At 40.4% G+C, this 22,132-nt stretch overlaps 1 protein-coding gene across 6 annotated transcripts in view; it reads right to left on the reverse strand.

The window, feature by feature from the left end:
- The window catches only part of ST7 (suppression of tumorigenicity 7), a 277,962-nt gene that overhangs the window by 115,015 nt on the left and 140,815 nt on the right, over positions 1–22,132 (reverse strand). For all 6 annotated transcript variants that reach the window (XR_008717824.1, XM_055590303.1, XM_055590300.1 and 3 more), the window contains exon 2: positions 8,598–8,680. Coding sequence is in view for 5 of the 6 variants with exons in the window: in XM_055590303.1 (XP_055446278.1) it covers positions 8,598–8,680 (83 nt within the window). In the remaining variant the exon portion in view is untranslated. The remainder of the gene's footprint in view (positions 1–8,597; positions 8,681–22,132) is intronic.

Consider the following 22,132-nt stretch of genomic DNA (forward strand, 5'->3'; position numbering starts at 1 on the left):
CTTTTCAAATCTTCACTTTCAAATGCCCTCCTATTCTACTGTCTCTTTGCCTTCTTAGCTATCAAACATAATCCAGAAGTCTATCAAATGGGACTGGATAATACATCCCAAGGTAAAAATGCTTCATATTAATGGAGTATTTGCATTATAATAGGAGACAGACCTTCCACCCAGTATTTCTAATGCAAAAATAACAGACTTTAGTGAAGACTGGGTTATTCACGCAACTGTTTGGAAGGCAAAGGAGGATCTTCTCAAGCCTGTCCTATTAGAGCTGTAGATGTGGCTTCTTACCCAATACAGACCTTTATACTGGTATCTACAACCATGGGACAGGCACTCCAATATGAATTAAACGAACAGCTACTAAAAGGAAGTGGGACAGGACTTAAAGCCTTCTTAAACTTAAAACCAAAACCTCTAATCTGGGGTCTTAGCATCAATGATCTGTCCCATATCCTGAAACACAGCAGGCTTGGGCCAGAACCTCACAGTATTTTTAAAAAGCTGCACAGATCCAAATGGGCAGATGGTGTTATTTAACACGCACATATTTGGTGTCACTTTGAATTATTCTCCCTGGTGCATAACCTACAATGTAAACAGCAAAGCTCTCATAAACAAATTTAGATTTTAAAATTAGCCCTTAGACATGCTAGTAGCTTAATGGAATTGCCATTGTGGAACAAAACAGTTTTTAAATCTGACAAATAACCATAAAATTAAAATATACATTTACACATTTCATAGTCTTTTAAAATGCAATCTGCCTACACCATGAATTATACAGATCAAGTAAGATGAGAACTAAAAAGCACCAATTAGATTTGTCATTTGGGAAGTCAGTAAGACCCTACCATCCTGCTGAAAGGTAAAGGCCCTAATATATTGAAAGACAGCAAGGTTGTGTGTCTTAGTTGGTACTCTTGATTCTCGGTAAAATAAAGTCACTCAGTTAATGTTGGATGGATGGATTGTTGAAAACTGAATGGAGAGATGGCTGAAAGGTTGAATGGATGGATGATAAGGGTTGGTCTGGTGACTTATGGGATACTGTCTAAATAAAAAGCAGGACCAATGAGAGGTTTTGTGTTCATTTTGTTAGTTATAAAAAAGAGAGACCTATACATATTTGTTGGAAAGAAAAGAATCAAGTGGAACGAGAGAAACTGAAGTGCAAAAGAGTACAAATGACCAAGAGACAGGACACCAAGAGCCCAGGAAGAACCCTTACCCTGCCTCAGAAAGGTAACTTAGCATTTCTTCCTCTACGGCAGGATGAATGGGAAGCATGAGTGCACAGACAAATACATTCTGCTTGGGAAGCAGGGCGTGAGAGGAGCTGTTTCACAGGTAAGAAGGCAACAAACGGATGAAAAGTAGGTGGCAGTTATCTTAGTGGAGATGCAGGTAAGGGTTATCATCTGAGAATAAGGGAAGCAGGGGTGGAATTGGGCCTGTGAGGATCAATGGTTTGGATCTATACCTTGCAGGACCAAAGGGCCATTGCTATACTCCGGACCCAGATCACACTTAAAACAAAGACTCATTTGTCAGGAACCCAATTTCCTAGGCCTTGTAACCCTCTCCATTACTGTTGGATCAAGGAGCCCTGCAGCTGCAGGCTGGGAGTGGAGATTCAGGTTTGCAGCTGACCTAAGATGCAAACACCTCATTTTCACCTGCAGGGAAGGAACAGAAGTCTGGCAAAGAGTAAACAAATAAGGCCCTTTCATCTGTCTTGCATACCTAACAGCTGAATCTTTCCTAAAGATGCCTAGATTCTTCCTATCCATTAAGAACTCCCCTTCTTGAATTGCATGTTTTGCATATATAACACTTCTTTCTCTTCACTTATTGGGACTTTCCTATCTTACTCAAAAATGCTTCAAGATTTCCACAGAGAAGCACCATAATGATTCCACACCAATTCCATTAAACCCATGGGAAACACAAAGATGTCACAGCCTGAAATTGGCTATGTGTTTCCCAAGGATTAAAGTAGATGATGATATCACAGGATAGATACAGCTATGGTAGAGACTGAAGAGGAAATATGAAACTCTGGCAGTCTACTCTCAAATAGACTGCAAAATTGACACCTGCTCTAAGTCTTCAGAAATACATCCAGTGGTAAACAGATTTTTGGCAAGAGGCGATCTTCTAGGCTTAAAGAAGATAAACCAAGGCAGTTGGCATGGGTTATAGTAATATCCGAAACCTTTTTAGAAGTTTCCTGTTAGAATTCTCAAGTAGATCCTTTTCTCCGTACCACTGACTTTTTCAAAGTCCCTCCCAATTCCTCATGACGATTTTCTTTCTTTCTTTTAAACATTCCTGGCTCCTTCCTATTTTGTTTAGAAATACTGAAGAGCTATGGTACAGGACTGGAGAAGGCAATGGCACCCCACTCCAGTATCTTGCCTGGAAAATCCCATGGATGGAGGAGCCTGGTGGGCTATAGTCCATGGGGTCGCTAAGAGTAGGACACGACTGAAGTGACTTAGCAGCAGCATGGTACAGGACTTGGTCTCCTGCTTCCTTGACCTCAGCCAATCGCCCCACCAGCCATCTGTTCCCCTAACCAGTTGAGGGGGATATGTAAAGAACTTGTCTTCATGTCCTTCCACTTCCATTCCTGGCCTCCTACTGCCAAGGCTTCAGGAAAAGAAAAAAGACGGGGAACTGAGGTTCTCTTCAAGGTCAACAGCCAGTGATCCATCCCCACCTCAGTGTCTGCATTGCAGCATTAATGACTATGACCTGGACAGGAGGATCACTGTCTTGGGGTAAAGTCACCTAGCGACCACTGACGACTGGGAGATGTGAGCCTTTGCCATGATGCCCAAAGCTCTGTCAGCTAATCCTGGGGGCCAGCTTTCTTCCAGGGATTCTGACTTGATTAGTCTGGAGTGGTATTCAGAAGCCATCACTTTAAACAAGGTCCTAGATAATTCCCAGACACAGTCAATTAATTCATCTGTTCACTGAATCTATGTGAATTCAGCAAATATTTAAGAATTAGCAAGGCATTACACAGATATATTTTCAGCCTATATGATGCTTCCATCACAGACAGGATAAGACCATAAATGTCATAAGTGAAATTATAAATTGTGGTAAGTGATGCTTTATGTTCTAGACTAACCAAATCTGACCTAAGCCACAGCTGATTGGAAAAAGTTTCCTCCAGAGACGTTTATAGTCTCCCTGCCTCCCTCTTTCTTTTCTCTTCTTTTCTCTTTTCCTTTTCTTCTTTTTGCTTTCTTATCTACGTGGTCCACTTCTGTGGGTCTGTTAAAAGGAACACATCACCCACTAGACACTGCTGCAATCCATCTTCCTAGTCAACACATTTATGAGATGAACAATGATGCTGGGACAAAGCAGTGAAAATTTAAACTTTAATCTTCCTTATACTCTTACCTAGCAAGGTGACCTGACAAGTCATAGGTTTTCTGGGTGCCTATTCCTTAGGTTTTTACTGACTTACACTGGATGACTTCTGAGGGTTCCTTCCTCTAGCCCTGAAACTGCATAATTTTCAAGTAAAGTGGAGGTCAAGATTTTAGATGAATGAAAAAGAGTTGAAAGGAGCCATAACAATCTTCTAGTCCCACTCCCTTACTTTTAAACAGGAGGAGACAGAGGGCATGGTCAGACAGATCCAAATTTAAATCCCACCATCTGTCTGTTATATGTATCCTTTGCAAAATTACGTAAATTTTGCATTGGTTTATAATCAGCAGGCTGGCTTAACATTCAAAAAACGAAGATCATGGCATCCGGTCCCATCAATTCATGGCAAATTGATGGGGAAACAATGGAAACAATGACAGACTTAATTTTCTTGGACTCCAAAATCACTTGTGGATGGTGACTGCGGTCATGAAATTAAAAGACACTTGCTCCTTGGAAGAAAAGCTATGACAAATGTAGACAGCATATTAAAAAGCAGAGACATGACTTTGCCTACAAAGGTTTGTATAGTCAAAGCTAAGGTTTTTCCAATAGTCATGTATGGATGTGAGAGCTGGACAACAGAAATGACTGAGTGCCAAAGAATTGATGCTTTTGAACTGTGGTGCTGGAGAAGACTCTTGAGAGCCCCTTGGACTACAAGAAAATCAAACCAGTCAATCCTACAGGAAATCAACCCTGAATATTTATTGAAAGGATTGATGCTGAAGCTGAAGCTCCAATACTTGGGCCATCTGATGCAAAAAGTTGACGTATTGGAAAAGACCATGATGCTGGGAAAGACTGAAGGCAGGAGGAGAAGGGGATGACAGAGGATGAGATGGCTGGACGGCATCACTCAATGGACATGAGTCTGAGCAAACTTCAGGAGATGGTGAAGGACAGGGAAGCCTGGCATGCTGCAGTCCATGGTGTTGCAAAGAGTCAGACATGACTGAGTGACTGAACAACAACAAAAATACTCAATAGCACAGAGGCACTGGATATATCAACCACTTAGAATTTCAGTAAAGTTAATATTAGAATTCACTTAGAATTAAATGAAGTAATGTATTCAAAGTGCTTAAAACAGTACCTGGCATAGAGTGGAAAACACAACAAAAGGGCCTTTATTTACAACTGATTCCTATCTAATTATTATCTCTTCTTTCACTTTCCTGAAAACTATTGTTTTACACTGGATCCCTGAATTAACTCTTTTATTTACTATTTTAATTTTCTTTTTTATTCTTGATTCTCATTTTTAAAAATTATTCTTTGGCTGCCTTTTCCCATATCCCTCTATTGAACATATATGCACAACCCGCAGGCATAGGAGCATGTCTAACACATTAATGGGGATACAGGGGTCTATTATAAATGTCAGTATGGCAGCATTTTCTCTATTCTACCAACATTTTTAGAAATTAAGGGAGCATTTTCTCCACATATCTACCTTACCATTCTCAAAAGCAAAAATAAAACCCATAAATGTTTTCCATAGATATAAACATCACCCACAGAGGCCACATCAAGCAGACTGGGCCTGTCCTTCCTAGAGCAGATAAAAGACTAAATTGGTGGGTTTGGACTGTGATAACAGGTGCAGTTCCTGTGGCTGGAACTGGGCTGAGATGAGAACTACTGTGACAAGTGGGTCGAGGGGCAGGCAGCATGAAGTTCAGCAAGCATAGAGGTGCCTGGATGGGGACTGGGCCTGGGAACTGTAAGGGAAGACTGAGAAGTAGGTGGTGTAACAAACTCATTGCTGGCTTTCAATCTGTAAAATTAAGAGATAGCGGTGACATCTAGTAAAATACACGCTGCTAAGTCCTCATTTATTTTTAAACACATTAGTGTAAAAGACAGCAACATTTGCCAAACACATTTTATTTCTATGTATGTTGTTCAGTTAATTGATTTTTCCTTCATAGGGTAAAAATAGCAGGGGGTTTGTTTGTTTGTTTGTGTTTAGCTCTCTTTGCCTAAGACATCACACTGCATGATAACTTCAGCCTCCAGCATAGGAATCCTGAGGTCCCCAAACAAGAAATTTCCTCAGGGGCAGCCCTGCAGCTTCTGTGTTCACCACCTGGCTCCCTTGACATTGCTCAGGAAAGAGTAGTTAGGTAATTGTCTCTCTGGTGCCAGGAAACCGCTATGCAATTCTATGCACACAGCTATTTCGCAAAGCACCTGATCCTTTATCCCAATGCTGCCTCTCCATGAAATGCACTTGACAGAAAGGAACAGTAGCTGAACAGAAACCTCAGCCCAGGGTGCATTTCAAGGGCTAGCAAAGGTGCGTCCCCAAGAGCCAATAGCCCCAGTGCCAACAATCTCTAAAGCAGGAGCCTAAAGCAAACGAGAGTTATTCCCACACATGGTAGTGACTTTGACCTCAGTATAAACCAAGCATTTCTGAGAAGGCCTTTCAAAATCTTCCCACATCAGAGGATTTCCTTTGCACAAAGTTTTATGTCAGTCAGGAGAACCCTCTACTTGCTAAGAAAGCAGCAAAGCAAATATATCATAAAACAACACAGCAGTGATCATCAGGCATCAGCAACTGCAATTCACACACAGGGAGAAAGCGTCGCCCGCCTAGGTCTGCAAAGGTGGTCATGGTCCAAGGAAATCCATTTATTCAGAGGAGAGAAGCAGGCAGATGGAACGTTACCATCCCTAAGTGAGAAGGGAAAATGACTGTTGGGCTTAGCTCACCAGAGTGAACCTCTGGAGAAGGAAATGGCAACTCACTCCAGTATTCTTGCCTGGAGAATCCCATGCACAGAGGAGCCCGGTGGACTACAGTCCAGCGGGTCACAAAGAGTCAGACACAACTGAACTAAGCACACACACACACCAGAGTGAAAGGAAACAACCTGCATTCTGGTAGTTTATAGGCTAGTGAACCCACACTGAGATACTACTAGAATAAAATTCAGACCTGCCATTTGTTCAGAAGCTAGAAAAACAGCTGAGAACTTAACCAGTGAAAGTGAAAGTCACTCAGTCATGTCTGACTCTTTGCAACCCCATAGACTGTTGTCTGCCAAGCTCCTCTGTCCATGGGGATTCTCCAGGCAAGAATACTGGAGTGGGTAGCTGTTCCCTTCTCCGGGAGATCTTCCTGACTCAGGGATCGAATGAACCCAGGTCTCCTGCATTTCAGGTAGATTCTTTAACTTCTGAGACACCCACTTAACCAGAGAGGTGGTGAAATGAGTGATAAAAGCACAGGCTCTGGTGCAAGCCAGACTGGGTTGAAATCCTGCTCCACCATTTGCCAGCTATGTGACCTAATGCAGGTTACTTCCTATCTAGCTTATGTATTAGTAAAATGAAAACAATACTAGTAGCTACCTCATTGTATTTTTTCTTGCCCATGTCTCTATAATTAATAGTAATCACAGCATTATGTACAGAAGGGGAAAAAAAAACTTTCTAAAACCTCTTTCTCCTCAAAGATTCTTGACATAAATTTAACTATATTAGAGTGATTCCACTAGTTTAGATGGCTTCCTTTATGGTCACTATTATAACTTACTGCACTTTACAATTTGTTTTAGAGCATAAGGCAATGGAGCCAATGTGATAATGAAAATAATTGTCATATTGCTTTTTGCCTATTTGGGATTTTTTTCAAGGAAGCAATAGGGAAATACATGTAAATTTTAGAAGAAAAGGAGATGAAGGGGGGAAAGGTTAGAACTGCCACATTTATGTCAATACATTTAAAGAAACTGAGCTATATTTCTCCTGATCTTGATTATGTCCAATAATCCATCCTGCCTCTTGAGAAACCTATATGCAGGTCAGGAAACAACAGTTAGAACTGGACATGGAACAACAGACTGGTTCCAAATAGGAAAAGGAGTATGTCAAGGCTGTATATTGTCACCCTGCTTGTTTAACTTATATGCAGAGTACATCATGAGAAACGCTGGGCTGGAAGAAGCACAAGCTGCAATCAGGATTGCCAGGAGAAATATCAATAACCTCAGATATGCAGATGACACCACCCTTATGGCAGAAAATGAAGAGGAACTAAAAAGACTCTTGATGAAAGTGAAAGAGAGTGAAAAAGTTGGCTTAAAGCTCAACATTCAGAAAATGAAGATCATGGCATCTGGTCCCATCACTTCATGGGAAATAGATGGGGAAACAGTGGAAACAGTGTCAGACTTTCTTTTTGGGGGCTCCAAAATCACTGCAGATGGTGACTGCAACCATGAAATTAAAAGACGCTTATTCCTTGGAAGGAAAGTTATGACCAACCTAGATAGCATATTCAAAAGCAGAGACATTACTTGGCCAACAAAGGTCCATCTAGTCAAGTCTATGGTTTTTCCTGTGGCCATGTATGTATGTGAGAGTTGGACTGTGAAGAAAGGTGAGCGCCGAAGAATTGATGCTTTTGAACTGTGGTGTTGGAGAAGACTCTTGAGAGTCCCTTGGACTGCAAGGAGATCCAACCAGTCCATTCTAAAGGAGATCAGCCCTGGGTGTTCTTTGGAAGGAATGATGCTAAAGCTGAAACTCCAATTCTTTGGCCACCTCATGCAACGAGTTGACTCATTGGAAAAGACTCTGATGCTGGGAGGGATTCGGGGCAGGAGGAAAAGGGAACGACAGAGGATGACATGACTGGATGGCATCATCAACTCGATGGACGTGAGTTTGAGTGAACTCTGGGAGATGGTGATGGACAGGGAGGCCTGGCATGCTGCGATTCATCAGGTCGCAAAGAGTTGGACACAACTAAGCAACTGAACTGAACTGAACTGAATGAAGGAAAAACATTTTAGTTTAACTGAGTCACACTTGCTATAGAGTATCTCAGACATTAGAATTTGACACAGAATTACATCCTCCTTTATTTTCCATTTTGCCTACATTTTGTTTTTCCCTTCAACAAAAGTAGCATACAATTTTTAAAATTTTCTTTTCAAATATATTTTAAAAACATAATCTGGACAGTGCAAGGCTTCTAGCAGGTCTCCCACCCAACACACACATACATGCAATCATTGTAAGCTGCTGCTGTGTACTTTTGCAGAGTTTTTTCCTGCACATATATAACACATATATTAATAATCAGCACATTTTTAAATAGGAAGAATTCCACCACTTACCAAAATAAGCCCTGATATTAGTGAGGAAGTTCCTGTTAGAGCCACATAGAACTTCGGTGTTAATGTGTTCAAAAACATGCTCACTGAAAAACAAGAAAGAGGGAGAAGAACAGGGAATGCATGAGTATATCATTAGTAACACCAACTCTCCTTTTTCTTTCTGGTGAAATCATTCGTTTCTGATGACAAGAGTTATTAGAATCATAGCCAAGTGCCATTAAAATGTGTCAGCATCACACAGGCTCAGAATACTAGGTTCAAGTTATACATCCTAAAAGAAAACAACTACATATAAGAAGAAAGAGCAGTTTTGAAAACTATCGTTGTGAACAATTTTCATGAATTTATAGTGGCTGAAGAGTCAAATCAAAGCTGATTACTAAACTGTTAAAAGGAATGGAAGGTGCTCTAATATAAAACATATCTGATGTGTGGGACCCACACATCAGAGTTTTTGATGAGCCAACAAGTGGTAGTTCAACCTTAAAACAAACAAAAATTAACTATATTAAAGATTTATTAAAGATTCTAATACTATGATCACCCCTGAAAAAGAAATGTTAGCATATATTAATACAGTTTTTTCAACTAACTTATAAGGTTGTTAGACTGCTCATCAAAGTAATTGGATTCAATGGAGAAAAGATGAAAACTAAACCAATAAAAATGAAAGTACAGTGGTAAGACTAGCTCCTGCCACTCTGTTCAAATCAACACTACAGTAGATCTGCTTGCCCATTAAGTAAGGTCACTTACACATTTTATAAGTATATTTTAAGTCATTATTTATATCTAGAAATTGCACAAAACTTTGCAAACCAAACAACAATTGACCTAAATGGCTTTTTGCTTGCATATTCACATTTCTTAACTGAAGTGTTTGTGGAAGGGGATCATATCCAGTCCTGTTTCAATGAAGAACATTATAAGTAGGACTTTTATGTCATTAGGAGAAAAGGCTTTGGCATTTGTCCCAAGCTCAGCTCAGAAAGCAAAGTCACCAACATGAACAGAGATCCCATGCTCACTCATTGAACAAACGCTCTCTCTGCTTATGAATGAGACTGTGGACAAAGAATGGAAGCATGAATCAGACATAGCTCCCGCCCTCTAGAAGGCCAAAGTCTAGCTGGGAACAGACAAGTAAACAATCACCAGACGGTTTTGATAAGTGCATAGAAGGGTCCTGTGCACAGAATTTTATGAAAACACCTAAAAGGTATGCATCTTGGTCTGGGGGGTCAGGAAGATGTCCAGGAGTAAGCAGGAGTTAACCACACCAAAGTGGGCAGGAGGAAGACAGGAGGGCCATGTGAGCGAAGGACAGTGCCTGCTTTGAGGTCCTGAGGAAAGAGCACAGCCTTCCCAGATGTCTGTGGACCTTCCCAAAGGCAGAGATGTAGAAGGATGAACTGATTCCATCTTTCCTGACCATGGGCCTGGTCTCAGCAAACCCTCCTCCCCCCACACCCACTTTAATCAAACTGGTTTGAGGGACTCGTGGTCTATCATTTGCCATCACAAATCTGGACTAACAAAGCGCTTAGTCAAAAGTCACATGACTAAGTGGACTCTTTCGGGGAGGTAGAGGAGGCACAGAAGGAGGGATCGGCTGTAAGGCAAGAAGAGGCACAGCTGAAATGTGGTCCTGCACTTGGCCATTAAAAAAAACAAGACTGTGGTTTGTCACTTCCACATAACAGTCTCTATAGAAGGAGGAAGATTTCTAAAAAGATTTTTAAAAATCAAGCAAACAATTCTAGTTACAAACCTAAAGCTTGTAACTGACAGTCTGATTCTGAGGTGCCTAAAATTCTCAAAATTCCCCTCCTCACACTATGAATGAGTCAACATTTCCTTTTTTTTTTTTTTTTTAAGTCACCAAAATAGACCATTCACTTTGTTATTCTATAATTATGAACATTCATATCTGTACCATACACTTTTCAGTAAGTTTCTGGGGACACAGAATTCAACGAAATCTATTTCTAAAAGAAAGAAGGAAACCATTGCCTGAATTGTGAAGTGCTTTGGTAGTCCAGCTAAAAGCATAAAGTAATGGAGAGAAAAAGATTGGCTACTGAAAAATTACTGATCCATTAGAGATAAAATTTGAAGAACCAATTGACAAGTGAAAAAAGTATATGAGTTTTTAAAAGAGAGAAAAATAAACATTCTATACATTCAGTTTTACTTAAAATTATATAGCAAACATCAGAAACAATTAAAACATGCTTCTCTACTACATCCAGTTATATATACCAGAGTTGGGAGAGAGAATGGTGGGAACTAAAACAGACAAATAGAGAATGAGAGAAGCAGAGATAGAAGCATTTATAGAGAGTGGAAGGTGTTCATTTAATAACCTACTAATTTTATACTAGACATTCTGGGTAACATCATTAAGACATGGCATTTGGCAACACAAATATCAACAATTAGTACTTGCCATTTGAATCTATCTATGTATTTAAAGTTTACAATAGCAATTTCACAGACTGGAGAACTCAATGCTCACTTCAACTCGGTGAGGGCAATATTATTATTCATCTTATTTCATAGCTGGCGGCTGGGCAAAGCCCTAAACACAGTTATCCAGCCCCCAGAGCTCAGGCTCATGTTATCAAGGGTGCATATGAGGATAAAGCTGAAAAGCATGAAGGAACAAAACAGCAAAAAGAAAACAGTGGTCTTGCATTTGAAAGGGAGAGGAAGCTCTAAAGGAGAGATACTAAAAGATGGATGATTTTACTGCTATTCCCTGGGGCGGGGTTGGGGGGTGGCAGGAGGAGGCAGGATGCCACCCTGAAGGGAAGCATCTAGTTAAATATTCCTCCGTTAAATGAGAGCCGCACATTGCAAACCAGACTGTCTTAAACCTAGGAATACCTTGCCTACTTTCATCAGAGTCACTGGAAATTATTTTTGAAAATATGAGGGGGAGCCTGCTGAAATACCTAAAAATTAGACAGAAAACTTTGGGGAGTATAGTTTGAAACATAAACTGGATATTTCCTGACACCTATAGACACTCCAGTGTTGTTGCCTGGAGAATCCCAGGGACGGAGGAGCCTGGTGGGCTGCCATCTGTGGGGTCACACAGAGTCGAACACGACTGAAGTGACTTAGCATAGACATAGGAATACTATCTCCATAGCTGCTGGGACTCAGGCAAAACAAATGGTAAAGACTAATCTAGCTGTGGTAAGAATCAATTCATAAAATTAAAAACTTAGTAAGTCAGAAGGCTTTTCATCTGACCTTGCTGGACACACTAACAGGTCATTGCTCAAAGAATATTGCATCAATTATTCAAGGACGGCAGGCCTCAGGGAATGTTTCTTAGGCATTCTGAAGATGCTGAACTTCTGTCGTGTCTGACTCTTAGTGACCCCATGGATGTAGACCACCAGGCTCCTCTGTCCATGGGATTCTCCATGCAAGAATACCAGCATGGGTTGCTTTGCCCTTCTCCAGGGGATATTCCCAACCCAGGGATCAAACCCAGGTCTCCCGCATTGCAGGCAGACTCTACCGTCTGAGCCACCAAGGAAGTCAAAACTTGGCACAGTCTGGAATTAAGTACAGGTCTGAGAAGAAACTAGGTAGGAGGGGTGGGTAAATGAATTGAAAACTCAGTGACCTCTTTGGATCACAGAAGAGAGGAGGTAAGAAGATAATACAACATGTCAACTGTGGAAAGTCAAGAATCACCCCTGTGAGCTGGGAACTAGAATACCAGAGGGCTTACTCAGGAGTCACATGGGATGGCCCTGTGAGGTCCTGTCTGTAAGGAGCCAGCCCTGTTTCTGGCCCTTGTGACATCAAGAGTCTTCCTGCATATTCTTCAGAGCACAAACAATTCCCAAATTACACTCCTGGAGAACACACTGAACATGTAACGCTTAAAGAGTGTTTGACTCCTCAAGATATATTCTACTTTATACAAGCCCTTGAACGAACAGGTTAAGGCAGCATCAAAGACTAGGAGGTACTGACTAGACAGAACTGAATATGCAGTGTGATAAAGTCTACAGCACCCAAAAACATGGGTCTGCTTTGTCCCGTGTTCCATTTAATGCCTTGCTAAAATAGGGCATGTGAAGTAGAAAGAATTAGAAAGTTATGAAAATCAGCAATCACTGAAAAGATTAGGACTAAAGTCCTTAGGAAGAAAGGTTAAAGAAACTAAATCTATTTAAGCTGTATTGGAAAAAAGAAAAAAAGATAGAGAGAGATTTTCGTGTGAAAGCTTGATGCCTGGGAAAGAGAGGGGTTAGGAGACTTGGTCTCTGCACTGAACCAGCAGCAGTGGTGGTCAGAATTCTGACACCCTCCCAGAGCTGCTCGGAGGCTCAGGCTGAAACAGGCCTTTCCTCATCCCCTCACAACCAGTTCATACTTGCCGAGTGTCACCCTGGGCGGGGTGCTGGGGATAGAGCAAGGAGCAGAGTCCCTCAAGGGGCTTACAATCCAAGGCGTGAGAGAGGTAAGTAAACCACTAAGAGAACACATGAGGGAGTCAGGAGGACACACTGCACTCAAAGGGATTAGGAGATCAACAGAAATGTCTGCCAAATGTAAGCATCCCGTCTGAGACTTGTAGGATGAATCAAGAGCTACCCAGGTGAGATTACTTGTGGCTGCATGGGCTATTCTCAGACGAGACAAATGAAAATGAGTTCAGATTGCACTTCTCAAAATTAAAGGTGTTTACCGCTCTTTGGCATTCTCCAAAATCATTTATCAAGGACTTCTCTCTAGTGACTTTATGCAGGGAGTAGATAAAACAATACTGAAGAAATAGGGAACTCCGAATTCTTACTTTTCTTAGAAAATAAGTATAAGTAAAATTTATTTCAATACAAGTTGAAAATCTATGATTCTGGAGCTGTTTCATTATCTACAACATAAGATAATGTGTCTTACAGGGTTGTTGTGAGAACTCAATGTGACAGTTTAGATAAATTGCCTAACACAGTAGATGTCATCAAATAATATTATTGTTGTTTTTTATATTACTCTTCCTTTTGTGATTGGGCATCTTCTATTACTATGGCATAGAAAGCAGAGGAGACTGAGCTGAATGTATAAATAACAGTAGGAATAGTAGTCATCTAGCATTTACTGAGCACCTCCTGTATGCCAAGCACTGCGGTACACACCACAGCCCAAGAAATAGATCACCTGCACTGTGATTTGTCTTTATGCTAAACACCGATGTCCTACAAAACAGTCAGTTAACAGAAGGGTCCTTTGAACTGGATTCTCGCTGCTTGAGATGGAAGTAAACTTGAGGGTGAGTCTGAAGGCAGCCATTAAGGCAAAGAAATCCATGTGGATATCCAATAGCTCTGGCTAACTGCGGTGAGCCCAGAAAGGGTGTTAAGATAAGCCACTCTATCTGCTCCAAGAGCTTCTTTCTCAACTGTTCATAAATAAAATGCAGCTTCAAACTCTGCTTCCATGAGAGCAAGCTATTCCACATGCTAATCTGTGGCTGTCTTTGCAGATCTACTGATATTAAAGTAGAAGCTCAGAGGAAATTTTTTTTTTTAATCTGGAAACAAAGTATCTTCATTTTACCCCAGTAAATTTTTGTTGTTGTTGTTGTTGTTGTTTTAAATAGGCCACACATTTAATTTACAATATTTACATGTTTCAAAAAAAAAATCAGTTTTACATCTGTAAAACCACGTCAGTTCAACAGAAGATTAAAAGCACACCAAGAGCATGCTTTCTCGTTTGTTGTTTCTGCTTCCCCTCTCCTTGCCCCTCACCCTGGTCTCCCTAGGCTGTGACAAGGTCTCAGGCTTTTATGTATCACAATTCCCTGGATAAATTCTGTAGCATTTATCCTTGAGAGGAGAAGGACATGGAAGTATATTTTTAGACATGTTCTTATTGCAAGAAACCCTCATAAATCATTCTGTCAACTCTTCCTCTACCCCTGACGCTGCATTGGCAACTTTACAGGTACACTGCTTCTGCTTTATCAGGCGCCTGGCTCGACTGAGGAGTGGAGCTGAGCACATTCTTTCTGTCCTCAGTTGTGATGGAGAAACTACACTGAAGCAATGCTCAATCTTCACGGCTCCTTGTCCCTTGCTGGAGGGAGTCCATCTGTCAACAACGTAGGACTGTCCAAAGCCCAGTCACATATAAACCTTGGTAACCCAAAGGACCTAGAGAAGCGAGATCTCAGATTACCTGTTCCCTTTTATTTGCAAGCAGGCTCATGATGAGAGACTATAGTTAAGAACAGGAGAGCAGCTTGTATAAGTCTTTTACATTTTTAGCTATTTAAAACATGCTTTAATTTAGAGTTGAAGATTTATGACTCTTCTTATTTCTCATAAACTGCTTGACATCAGGAAGAAAAAAAGACATAATTGCCTCTAACGGGAGAAACTTCTGCAATGAGGCAGAAGCCTTATGGAGACATGGTCCTCCAGGCCCAGGCCTCCTCTCACCTCCAACTAGTCACCGAGTCTCCATCATCCAGCACCCAGCACAGAGACCTGGGCCACAGGGATACTCAACGTTTGATAAACTGCAGGACAGCATAAGGAAGAGTGGTAGGTGATAAAGTCATTAACAACCATTCCTCAGGACTTCTTATTAAAAAAACAAATTCCTAAGTCTAGAAAAATTGAAATTCTTCAATGGCTGTGACCTGTTCTTCTGGGAGTGTGTGTGTGTGTGTGTGTGTGTGTGTGTGTGTGTGTGTTTCTGTCCTAGAGTACCTGTACACTGTGAGATGCTTATTAGGTAGACTGAATGACCACTACTCACTGCTAAATCAAGCAAGTCCAGACATACTTATGCTATCCTCACACAGTAAGGCCTTGGCTATATAGAACCCTCAGTAATGAATTATTTGGGATAAAGTGAAAATGAATGTATTAGTTGCTCAGTCGTGGGTCTGACTCTTTACAACCCCATAGCCTGTAGCCTGCCAGGCTCCTCTGTTCATGGGTTTCTCCAGGCAAAAGTACTAGAGTGGGTAGCCATTCCCTTCTCCAGGGGATCTTCCCTGGATTTTCCAGACTCAAGAAGCGAACCTGGGTCTCTTGTATCGCATACAGATTCTTTGCCATCTGAGTCACCATGAAAGCCCTAGTTATAGCCCTATTAAAAATCAGAAGTTTTCTTTTTCAAAGCAATTTTATAAGTAAATCTTTCCAAAATGCATCACATACTTGACTGCATCTTTAAACAAAATATTCAGAAAATATTTCAATCTTTACTTGACGGCTGTAAGTCATCAAAATGAACATAAACTATAGTACTGTGCTAGCATTCAGCAATATTTTTAGAAGCCCTTTCAGTACCCTATGTTCTTTCCCTCCAAAATGAAGTGATCCCAGACTAATGTGTTTTTTCAGTCTTTCTCATATTTTTGTCACCCGGCATACTATTATTTGTTGTCATTGTGTGCCTGCTTCAAACTGCTTTCTCTCCTTTTTAATAAGCTACTTAAAAATCTACGGTTCCTTCAAAGGCAGGTAATCAACTTTGGTCATTCAATAAATACTGATATTTAATGTATGTCAAGGGGGCTTCCCAAGTGTTGTAGTGGTAAAGAATATGCCTGTCAATGCAGAAGACACAGAAGACATGGCTCGATCCCTGGGTCAGGAAGATCCCCTGGAGGAGGAAATGGCAACCCACTCCAGTATTCTTGCCTGGAGAATCCCATGGACAGAGGAGCTTGGCAGGCTACAGTCCATGGGGTCACAAAGAATTGGACATGACTGAGCACACAATATATGTCAAACACTGTACAATGCTGAGGATACACAGATATATAATACATAGTTCTTATCCTCAAGGAGCTCTGCATTTTGTGGAAGAAACAGACATGGAAACAAATTAACAGGCAATTCTTAATCTGAGTATTACTCTGGAAATAGAAAGTTGGTACTCCTACATCAGCCTTGGGCTAGGGTGCACGTGTACATGCTAAGTCGCGTCAGTCATGTCCGATTCTTTGCGACCCTATGGCCTGTAGGGTAGGAGATAGAATATGCAATCATAAGTGTTCCTTTGATAAGATTGCTAAGCAAAGCCAAAGGATGTGCACCGGAACTAGGTAAAATAAGACCTGTGACCTCCCATTGGTAATTCTTTGATGCTTATCTGCATGTGCTATATACACTGGCTTTATATATATATATATATATATATATATATATATATATAGCTTGGTGGTTGAAGAGTTGAAATGACTGGATGGCTGAGTTCTAGAAAGGTCCAGTATCACCGCAGTGAGCTATAATACACACATCTATAGGATGGCTGAAATCAGTATTGTAAATATAAGAACACTCTTGGTGGTTCTTGTGTTCACAATAAAAGTGGTCACTCAGTCATGTCAGACTCTTTGCGACCCCATGGACTATAGCCTACCAAGTTCCTCCGTCCACAGGATTTTTCCAGGCGAGAGCACTGGAGTGGGTTGCCACTTCCTTCTCCAGAGGATCTTCCTGATCCAGGGATTGAACCCAGGTTTCCCACATTGTAGGCAGACGCTTTACTGTCTGAGCTACCAGAAAAATTCCTGTGTTCACAATGGAGGACTCCAAAAGTCTCCTTACAGAATCAGTCATGCAAAATGTGTTTGGACTTTTCCCTCATCTTGATAAGAATTTGGTCATCAGCTTCTCACCCTTACTTTACTAGAAGTTATTTTTTAAAAAAGAAGCCCTAAAAAAAAAAAAAAAAAGAAGCCCTAATGGTTTGATTTAATCTAACCTAATGATTAGATTACATGCTGCAAAATTCATTACCTAAAGGACTAGAATAGAGATACTACCTAAAAGTGTTCAAAATATTTGTGGCAACCCAGTAGTCTGAATAGATAATTGATAAATCTAAGATGCATGGAAGTAACTAAGAAAGGTAAGAAGAACATTAACAAGAGTAAGGGAAACACAGTCTAAAACATCTTTCAGCAAATTCTCTATACTTATTCATCAGTTCACTCTTTTATCCAAAATGTACTTGGCTTTTAAAAAGTACAAGACACTGAACTAGACACTGGGGTCATGAAATTAAAAAATAATGAGACTGACCTAGAGAAAGGAAAATAAGATGCCTACACAAATAACACAGGACAGAACATGAAACACATCAGAAAAGAGGTACAGACCAAACTTAGAGGAATAAAATATCACTTTCCTCTAGAAGGATGAGAGAAATTTAATGAATCAGATGGCCTTCTTTCTGGGCTTTGAAAGAAGGATAAGCTTAGAGCATGAGGTTGGAGATGAAAAAAGATAGTGTAGGACTCCAGACAGACATGACAACACACCCAAAGGAACTGGGTTGGAGTACAAGGTAGATGAGGAGAAGCAGTGGGTGAATGTTAACTCAAATACCAAGCCGAGAAAATCAGACTTTACACAGAAGACAGCAAGAACATACTCACCATTCATGATCAAAGATGTGAGCAAGACAGGTGTGTCTGGTAGTAATGAAGCAGAGTGTAAAATGTACAGCTTTAGGAATTATTTCAGAAGAGAGCTCCTGTAATACCATGAGGGTGGGCAGTTGGGCATATCAGATGCTGCATAGATAAATTCAATGGGATTTGGCTGTTAACAATGTGACACAAAGAGTAAGAGTTTAGAGATAGTTGGCAAATGGAGCCAAAGTCAAATGGCAAGTGATTAAAGACAGTGAGTGAGTGGTAAGGAAATTACAGCAGCGGGCACAGGCTACTTCAACAGGAAGTCTGGCAGGAAAGGAAAGAAGAGCATTTATCATTAAGTGTGACTTAAGTACAGAAAACAGAAATAGCACCTTAGGAGTTAATAAGTAAACTACGAAGGAATAAAACTCAAACCTTTATTCTACTGCAGTGATATTAGCCCCCCTAAGAAATCCAATACTGATTCATTCTTATACCAAGCTTTTAAAGATATATAGTTAATCATTAGAAATGTGTCTACTTTCTCTCAGATTTTTTTTACATACATCTGAAAGAATAATTAAAACAGTGTGAAGTACTTTAATTGACATGATTCTGAACCTAACAATTACACTTATGTGCATTCCTGTTTTATCAGTTGGGATTAAACGACAAGACAAAACTAAATTGTTTTCTACTGAATTTATTTTGATTTTTGTACTGTCTAATAATTTCCATGCTCTGTTTTGAAACCCTCTGCTAACTCCAAGAGTTTGCTCACATGAAGATCACAATTTGAGCCAGAGAAGCAACTATAGGCCACAGAGTAGTAAAATTAAAATTAAGTTAGGTGTTTCTTTTTATTATATTCTCCACAAATCAATGACTAATCTACTTCTCTTTTGAGTGAACAGCTGCCGCACAACAGAAGGTCTACTGGAAGCAAAGTTAGGCTATTTCCTTTTCGGTGAGGACACATAACCCACAGAGTAAAGAAGCCACAGGGGAAACCACTAGACAGACCAATATTTTGGTATCAGCAGCTCCAAAGCTCTACAATAAACCTTTGGATTCATTATTTTCGATTCCAGTAACTAGTTTCAGCTTTGTATTTGCATCAGATGACTAGCTATTATTCCAGAGGACACTTAAAATTATCTCCCCAGGTCCAGGGCTGGTTGCAAATTCTAAGCATTAAGGCTCAAACAAATTCAGCTTAAATCAACGTCTACAAGTGACAGTCAATAGAAACTGAAAATTGGTATTTTCAAATGCTAGTAAGCCAGGTTTTTTTTTTAATATATTTTTAAAGATGTATCTAAATTCCAGACACCCTATGCCATCCCTAATACAAACGCCCCTAGTGCCTGTTGCATGGACTTTTTTCCCTTCCAAATCTACTCTTACCATCTCAAATAGTTTTCAGACATTGTCATCCCTCACTGTGAGTGACCCATTCATCTATAATATAAAAGGAAAAAGAAAGAAATTTGCATGTTTTAATTAGAATTGTCTAATGCCTCACTCCTTAGGATCCAGCATTTTACCTACAAGTGGATCAGTAGTGGTTAAAACCCAGGATTAATGAGGTCACTGTCCTAAGTCTGAATGAGTCAGTGAATCTCATACCAAGAAATCCTGTGCCACAAACTAGAGAGCACCCCTGGCCAGCTGTACTATAAATAGGTATTACCGCTTGGAAGCCAAGCAACACATTAGTATAAAATAACCACATTTTAAAAGAAAAAAACAGGGGCTTCCCTAATGGCTCAGTGGTAAAGAATCCACCTGCCAATGCAGAAGACACAGGTTCAATCTCTGATTCAGGAAGACCCTACATGCCAAGGAGCAACTAAGCCCATGGGCCACAGCTACTGAACCTGTGCTCTAGAGACTGGGAGTCACAATACTGAAACTCCATGTCTTAGAGCCTGTGTTCCATCACAAGAGAAGCCTCCCCAATGAGAAACCCGTGCACCACATCTAGGGAATAGCCTCCACTCTCCATAACTAGAGAAAAGTCCACACAGCAACGAACACCCAGGCACGTGTGCTCAGTCGCTCAGTTGAGTCTGACTCTTTGCGACCCCACAGACCATAGTCCACCAGCCTCCTCTGTCCATGGGATTCTCCAGGCAAGAATACTGGAGTGGGTTGCCATTTCTTCCCCCAGGGGATCTTTCTGACCCAGGGACTGAACCCACATCTCCTGCACTGTAAATGAATTCTCTCCCTTGAGCCACCTGGGAAGCCCAATAAATACCCAGCACAGCCAAAATAAAGTAAATTTTTAAAAATTACCAAAGAAAATGATTAATTTTCAAGGTTATTTTTCCAAAACATTTTGAAAAACAAACAAAAAAATTAATCTTCCCCCTGCAAAAAAAAAAAAAAAAAAAAATAGAGAGAGAGAGAAAAAGAAAAGAAAAACCAGCATACATAGCACTGTTCATGATTACCTGCACAGGCCAAGTTTTTCTTAGGAGATATTGCTAAGATAAAATCATGCAAACTGACAGATGTAGAGACTAAAGGACAAAACAACATTTAACATAACTACTCAGTAAGCAAGTACAGTAAGTGATTTGCAAAAATGCCACTTTTAGTATAAATCAGATCACTATGTGCAAGATGTCTAACATCATCATTATGAGGACAAAAAAGTGTCTTATCAGACCATACTTTAAAATACTTAGTTCAACAAAGTGTAGAGAGAAAGACTGACTAATATTTACTCAGGAGATGTACTAGGGCTACTATGTGTCAGGCACTGTTTTAGGTTAAACATTTTAGATCTTTAATCACTTGATCCCCACAGCAGATCCACAAAGTACATCATTACTCCCATTCTCATCCAAGGACATGCAGCTCTGAGCGATTTGAACATTACTCTGCCAGACCCAAAAGCCTGTGCTCTTTCCTCTTGGGCACATACCTTTCTTTGGGGTAGCTGATACCATAAATGCCCAAGGTAAAACAGAAATGCCCAAGTTTCACATTTGCTGTTTGAGGTTTCCAAAGTTATTCTCTTTTGAAATGGCACTGTGGCACTTGCTCCAGAGCCAGACCCTGAGACTGGGCTCAGGGAGCCCGCTAGGACTTGAAAGCAAAGGACTGCCCCAAACCTTAGCCTCAGGGGCACGGAGATCCTGAGGTGACTTCCTGAGTTGAGGGTGAGAGTGAAGGTGGCTGATTACTGAGACATTCATTACCACACAAACCTCATGTTAAGTGACTTTGACTCTCCCTCAAGACAAGACAATGAAACATGACATCTGCAAGTTCTGATGCATTCTGCTCTGCCTTCTGTTTTATTCTATATATTGCCCATTTAAATTATTATGTTCTTGGGAGGGGGTTTCAGGATGGGGGACACATGTACACCCATGGCTGATTCATGTCAATGTATGGCAAAAACCTCTACAATATTGTAAGGTAATTAGCCTCCAATAAAATGAATTAATTTAAAAATAAATAAATATGCTTAGTTGCTCAGTCATGTCGGACTCTTGCAACCCCATAGACTGTAGCCTGCCATGCTCCTCTGTCCATGGGATTCTCCAAGGCAAGAATACTGGAGTGGGTTGCCATTTCCTTCTCCAGAGGATCTTCCCAACCTAGGAATTGAACCGGGATCTTCTGCATTGCAGACAGATTCTTTACCAACTCAGCTATGAGGGAAGCCTAAATTACTATAGGTCAAGATAAAAATCCAGAATCAGATATTTCACAGAGAAATAGGCAGCACCATCTCACGGTCAGGACGTAAATATGAATATTGGTAGATCTGGCTCCTTTCTCTGATTCTTTATTAGGCACCATTCATTCTCCTTCATTTAAAATTACAGTGTGAACTTTTTCCAGTCTCATTAAATATTTTTTGAAAACATGATTTTAATGGCTGTGTAAGAGTACTTCCTCCTAAAGTTTTTTTTTTAATATAATTTATATAAACTGCTTTGTCAATGGAAATTTAGGTTGTTTCTAAAGTTTTTGATGTTACCAGTGCTATTAAAATGAAAGTGACTATTGCTTTGATAGGCATCTCTAATGATTTCCTTAGAATGGATTCCTAGAAGTAATATTAATGACCTAAAGGTGACAAGCATTTTAAAGTCTC

The sequence above is a fragment of the Bubalus kerabau genome, chromosome 8 (genome assembly GCF_029407905.1).
Source record: "Bubalus kerabau isolate K-KA32 ecotype Philippines breed swamp buffalo chromosome 8, PCC_UOA_SB_1v2, whole genome shotgun sequence".
Taxonomy (NCBI): Eukaryota; Metazoa; Chordata; class Mammalia; order Artiodactyla; family Bovidae; genus Bubalus; species Bubalus kerabau.